Here is a 5,983-nt window from a genome sequence, read left to right as displayed (position 1 = left end):
GTGGTTTTGAGTGTTTTCGTAGTAGAAGAAGTTATAGTTCAACTTATATCTCGTACTTTTTATTCTTGCCAATAGATTAGGTTGAGCATTAACAGTTATCAATACAAAAATTCTAATAAAAAAAATGTCTTTAAATTTTCTAATCGTAGTTGGATAATTTTATGAATCTTCGCGTAAATATGTTTTTTTAGGTGGACCCGTCCCTGTCATCTGGAATGCGTATTCGGAGATTGAAAAACTTGTTACGTTTTGGGTCAATACACCATGATAAATTTTGTTGTAACAGGATATCAGGTCATTATCGGTTTCAATTGGTAATTCTAAAATAAAGTGTTTTCAGCTTGAACTGAGTTGTTTTGAATATAGTAGGTAAACTCAGAATTATTGAATGAAGTCATGAACTTCTTTTTCAATTATTTTGTATCTCTCTTTGAACTTCAATTGTATATAAAATGTCTATACCTACTCACAAGATTTGAATCTTTATTTATTTCAACAATATTACATATTTATTATGTTTCGGTTAATCGGATAGGTACATAAGCATAATTTATCGAATAAACACAACCTATTAAGAAAGGGAGATTACATCCCTTTAGTTGAGAGTTATCACTTTTGTTATTTTATTGATTATTTTGTTTAAAAAAATAAAAATTCTTGAAATAACTGAACCTTAAAAGGTTGTTTATTCATCCGATAAACCGATCCTTAGTTTTATACTCTATGATGAATAGTATTTGTTTCAATCTATTCATATACACCACAAGATTTGTTGATGAGATTACTCTCATTATTTAATATGTTTACTTAGTTGTTCCTATTTTTCATTGCATCATTAGCTAGGTGCCCGGTTTATCTGTCATAAAATTCAAATAAATAAAATTTTTATGTTTCTCTTGTTTCCGTCAATTTTGATGAAATAAATCTTTTCACTTCTTTCAACTGTTCAAAACGTCAGACCAACAAATCATTATCTAACAGAAAAGTTCACTTAAAAACTGTCCGATAAAAAGATACGATGCACCTATTAAGTCTTGTGAAATAAATGTATTTGAATTCTAGTTTAGTGACCGACTAACTACTTGGCTGGACCAAATACCTTTCAACCAAGAAAAGCGCCGAACTAGAGTTTCGTCTGATATCTGTCTCGCAAATACTTATGGTTCAAAAAACTACTTTGAAATAATTTTTGATGATTTCTTGTGATATCCTCCCTATAAGTATATCCTACAGATATTACAACTTCTGATTCAACAAACAATATCGAAATTCAATAATATATTATCATGTAACAATCTGATGGAAAGAGAAGTAATGATAAGTATAGCTAGCCAACTTGCAGAGTCTCAGTTTCTTGTGGCATACCACGAGTTACAGATATCCAGAGAACAGAAGAATAGTGAAAATGTACTTGCGGGTGAATGTGCTTACAATTTTTATTTTGATCTATACGTTTGCAAGAGTAGAACCTCGTTTATTTGAGAACACATTCGACAACGGACTACGTGAGTGCTTTCTTTTTGTCTCTCATTACTATGCATGTGTCTTGTAGAAAGTATATATGCATGTATAGGTATTTCATGATAATTCGTACCTATATCAAGTTCAGTTAAATCACATTGCAACTTACGATTATGAATCTATTCACGAACATACTTTTTTTTTTGTAATCTGGTATGTTCATTAATTGTAATTATCTTTGTCATAGACATTTTTATAACATTTTCCGGATAGTTAAGTAGAAACGTGATGATTTCGTCTTCTGTAAGAATTGATTTTTGTATTTTTCTGTAAAATGAAATATCCGTTAGAAAACTATACCTACATGTTTTACTTATGGTACTGTTTCTTATGGAGTTTTGAGTAAATGTGTTCCTTAACCTTATTATGCATTATATTACAATGCATTTTTCAAGGCCTCTAATAATAGTACATATAGGTAGGTATTTATTTCATTCCTTTCAACCTTCTATGCCTTTCTTTATTTTGCAAACTTTCAGATAACTTACAAAAACAACTAGCGAGTCATTTCCGCATAACAAACTACAGAGAGATGGAAATGGAAAAATTCAAAGAAGTCTTGGATAATTTAAACATTTTAGGTCGATTGAAACAACTTTTTGACCCGGATAGGGCGCTATGTGGAATTTGCCAATTATTAATAACTCAAATACAGAGGAGAACGTTAACTATCAGAAACGTGGGAGAAGCTCTTTGTAATATTTACATTACCCTATCCACGTGGACGGTGTCCAACTTCTGTGCAAACATTATTAATAAAAATATGGTAAATCTATTTTCTCTGCTCAATCAAAACTTTTGAATATCATAAAAACTTTTTTTTTCTTATTGATTCGGCCGTTACTTGATGAAGATCCATAGTAATTTAATAAACTACAACTCACAATTTGATCTCCACAAACTTTATTTGAAAAATATATCGGGACATGTTTCGCTAACACAGTAGCTTCTTCAAATATAAAACTTGAATTTTTCAGCCCGTTTTAGAATATATTGTGAATAATAGTAAAATATTGGATCCAGAGTTCGGATGCAGTGTCATTTTGCAAAATAAAAAGTGCTATTACCCAAAACCAGCTTTAAAATGGAAAATTTCGGTACCTCCGATTTCACAGAAAAAAATTCCTCAAGTGAGTATATATCCTTCATGCATACTCAATGTAATAGAAAAATTATATTTTCTACATTTCATCAATTACCATTCGTCAAATAAACCTAGAAAATCTGAAAATAACATTTTGTTAAGCGAAAATCTATTCTTTGAATTTGTTGATTTCAATGATCAAGACGAAAATGATGTGGTGTTAAAATCAGTTTTTCCGTTAACCAGCTGTCTCTCTTCCCTATGAACGACAACCCTCGGAATTCGAAATTTATTCGAGCTTAGGATTAACAGGATCTTACGTTTTAACGTGCAATTTCTAACACGTATTTACATTGTAGCAACGTTCTCAAAATAAAAGTTTGGTAAATGAATAAGGGTAGCATCATTGTATATTAGTCTACATACAAAGGTAGCATTAAAATCTTGATTCAATGAAAAACACTCAAATGAGAAATTTGAGAAATTGAAAACAAAATATTTTATTTTGGTTACTGTTCAAGAGATGGCGAAGGAGTAGGTAACGTATATTTAGTCATTGTGTATAGATTTAATTTAGTTTTAGTTAGAAATATTGCTTAGAGTACTGGTAAAACTAATATTTTATTCATAATACTGAATTCAAAGTACCGAGTTCATAGACCTTCCAAACAATGTACCCTTTGCCGGTATCTGTACCTGGTGGATAAATGCATCCTTGAATCCCTCAGTTCCAATTTTTTCACAGAGATGGCCTGTCATTCAAGTAAATTGAGGTATCCAGTGTTTTCTATAGAATGTTTTCATATTTATCATCGATCATGATGTAAAATATCTGAAATTTTTCTAATGTTATTGATAATTCATTTCGACTGAAGTATATTGTAGTGTTAATGATAGTGAAGATTCTGAATGTTTTTCTGAACGTTCACAAGAGCACCACCAGAGGCGCTACCATTTGGGGAAATTTATTCAAATTCAAGGTCAATTCGAGTTTAAATTCTAAAATATTTTCAGATTTGAACATTTCGAAAACAAAAAAGTCAATTATTTAAAATAATTGAAAAATACATATATTTTCGCGATTTATTATTCAAAAGAAGCATCGAATATACCAAGTATTCACAACTAATCAGTTAGAATGTTTGGACAAAATCCAATAACTTTAAGTATAACACTTATTTCTTGATAGGTAGAATTGGAACCTCTGCAATAACTCTATTCAACATTTTTCTCACTGCAGAACTCTCGATGCGCGTTTTTTAAACCAAGTTAGTATCATCAGACAGAATATTTGATGTGCTATGTAAAAGTGTTTTCAATAGAGACACATTTCTGTCTCTCCTCTGTTCCATTCAATTGTCTCATATTATTTGTTCAGAGTACATAATATATTTTTGCTTTGAATATCTTTATTTTCTTCAGATAACAGCTAATCCAGAGTCCAAACCGCTAAAAATTCTTCATTTGACTGACTTTCATATCTCACTAGACTATGAAATTGGGGGCGTAAGCGACTGCGGCTACCCTACTTGTTGCAAAAAAAATATTGGGAATCCGATTCGGGGAAGAACAGCAGGTCCCTGGGGCGATTACAACTGTGATCTTCCCCCCTGGGTATTTGGCGAGACTTTGAGGCACATCAACAGTACACATCCAGTAAGTTTTCATTTTTGTGCTCCGACAGGTGTTGAATTTTGTAAAATTTTCAGGATATAGACATCATTTATTTCACAGGGGACGTGATAGATCATTCATTATGGGAAACTTCTGAGGAAGGAAATACAAAACTGATTTATTATGCATACAAGGCTCTATTCGAGACATTCAAAAACAAATCGGTGCTATCTGTGATTGGGAATCATGAAGCAGTACCTTTGAATGTGTAAGTTTGAATCATCAATCTCTATGGAATAGTTGATGTAGGAACATCGTAATTTTTCATACAGTTTTGCACCTCCTAACCCAGAGATAGAAGAGGCAGGTTTATCTTCGCAATGGATGTATACACTATTCTCCAAGGTATGGAAGCCTTGGTTGGCAGCTGAAGCTTTGAGAACAGTCAAGTCACAAGGATATTATGCCCTTGAAGTTAACTCCAAATTGAAAATTATAGCACTGAACAACAACCTGTGTTATAACTACAATTGGTGAGTACCATTATATTTCGGTATTCTGTAATTACCTTGTTGGAGGATCAAAAATGCAAACGCCAAATCACTCAAAGATCGAGTTTTCGTCTGATATCTATTTTTTAGCGTATGTTAGCATATCTCAAGCATATATGCTACATTGCATATATCATATATTTCTTCAATGTCAGTGATGTACCTGTACCTAGTTCCGATGAGACGGACTTATACTTTGTTTTCCAGGTGGGTTCTTTATGACACAAACTTTCTCTTGCAACAAATTAAGTTTCTATGTAGGGAATTGCAAGAGTCAGAGAAGAAGGATCAGTTTGTTCACATCATTGCTCATGTTCCTGTAGGAAATAAGGAATGCATTGAACCGTGGGAAGAAAATTTCAATGCAATTGTTGAAAGGTGAGGACAAATTAAAAAACGACTAAAACTTTCTTCACAGTGGTGTCCTATTTTTTTCACAGATTTTCTCACATCATCAAAGGCCAATTTTATGGACATACACACACAGATGAGATGAAAATATTTTACGATAGCTCCAAAGCTCCAGTTAATCTTGGTTACAATGGCGCCAGTTTAACGCCTTGGGTAAAATTTAATCCCAACTACAAAATAATAACCGTTGACCCGACTACTTATGTAAGTATTTTTGATGGATGGATAAAACAAAACTCTCCTTACATAATTTTGGTCGGAATATCAGCATTTTTTTGGTATATAGGTGAATATTTTCTAGGATGTATTGGATATAGATACTTACATTTTCAACCTCGCAGAGGCCAATGCGAACCCTGAGATGACTCCCAGGTGGTTCAAATTATATTCCATGAAAGAAGCTTATGGTCTAGACCACCTTACTCCAGAAAAGTTTGACCAATTGGCTGTGAAAATGTTCAGAAACAATACTTTGACAGAGTTATACTGGAGGTGGGTAAATTCTTTTGAAATAGTCTTTCAAAGTATTCAACAACTCAACATTTTCTAGATTCTCTGTTCGAGATGGAGATCTTGCAAGGAAAGACGGCTGTAATAGAGAGTGCAAAAAAGAATTGCTCTGTAGGATTGTTACTACACGGTCGCTTGCACCGAGTAAACACGTTTGCAATTAACTGTAAAAAAAACATCTGTATAAATTAATTACCAAAGATAGTGACATAAATGAAATAATGAGTATCGTTTGATGTGTGACCTTTATTTGTTCATTTCAGTTATACTTACAATCATCATCATACTAGTT

At 32.4% G+C, this 5,983-nt stretch overlaps 1 protein-coding gene across 2 annotated transcripts; it reads left to right on the top strand.

Annotated features, from left to right (window-relative positions):
• The first annotated feature begins 142 nt into the window (after positions 1-142).
• On the top strand, positions 143-5,870 carry LOC111504934 (sphingomyelin phosphodiesterase). Of its 2 annotated transcripts, XM_023159689.2 has the most exons (10): positions 143-1,505; positions 2,001-2,287; positions 2,499-2,651; positions 4,028-4,261; positions 4,315-4,487; positions 4,552-4,752; positions 4,978-5,148; positions 5,211-5,385; positions 5,483-5,673; positions 5,732-5,870. In XM_023159689.2, exons 1-10 carry the CDS (start codon positions 1,406-1,408, stop codon positions 5,853-5,855), a joined length of 1,809 nt encoding a protein of 602 aa, XP_023015457.2. In that variant the 5' UTR covers positions 143-1,405; the 3' UTR covers positions 5,856-5,870. The 2 variants fall into 2 exon arrangements, with proteins under 2 accessions (XP_023015457.2, XP_074041094.1); XM_074184993.1 differs by lacking the exons at positions 143-1,505; positions 2,001-2,287; positions 2,499-2,651 and adding an exon at positions 3,423-3,585.
• The last annotated feature ends 113 nt before the right edge of the window (positions 5,871-5,983 follow it).

This window comes from Leptinotarsa decemlineata, unplaced genomic scaffold, assembly GCF_025532065.1.
Source record: "Leptinotarsa decemlineata unplaced genomic scaffold, Ldec_3_MD MMD2_tig00026361_RagTag_RagTag, whole genome shotgun sequence".
Taxonomy (NCBI): domain Eukaryota; kingdom Metazoa; phylum Arthropoda; class Insecta; order Coleoptera; family Chrysomelidae; genus Leptinotarsa; species Leptinotarsa decemlineata.
Note: the sequence above shows the minus strand (reverse complement) of the source record. Positions and strands in the feature narration are given on the sequence as shown.

Excerpts from the sequence above, each read along its gene's own strand:
- LOC111504934 (XM_023159689.2), top strand. The coding sequence starts at position 1,406 with ATGTACTTGCGGGTGAATGTGCTTACAATTTTTATTTTGATCTATACG. Across the intron at positions 2,652-4,027 it reads CACAGAAAAAAATTCCTCAA|ATAACAGCTAATCCAGAGTC; the intron begins GTGAGTATATAT and ends TATTTTCTTCAG. Across the intron at positions 5,149-5,210 it reads TTCAATGCAATTGTTGAAAG|ATTTTCTCACATCATCAAAG; the intron begins GTGAGGACAAAT and ends TTTTTTTCACAG.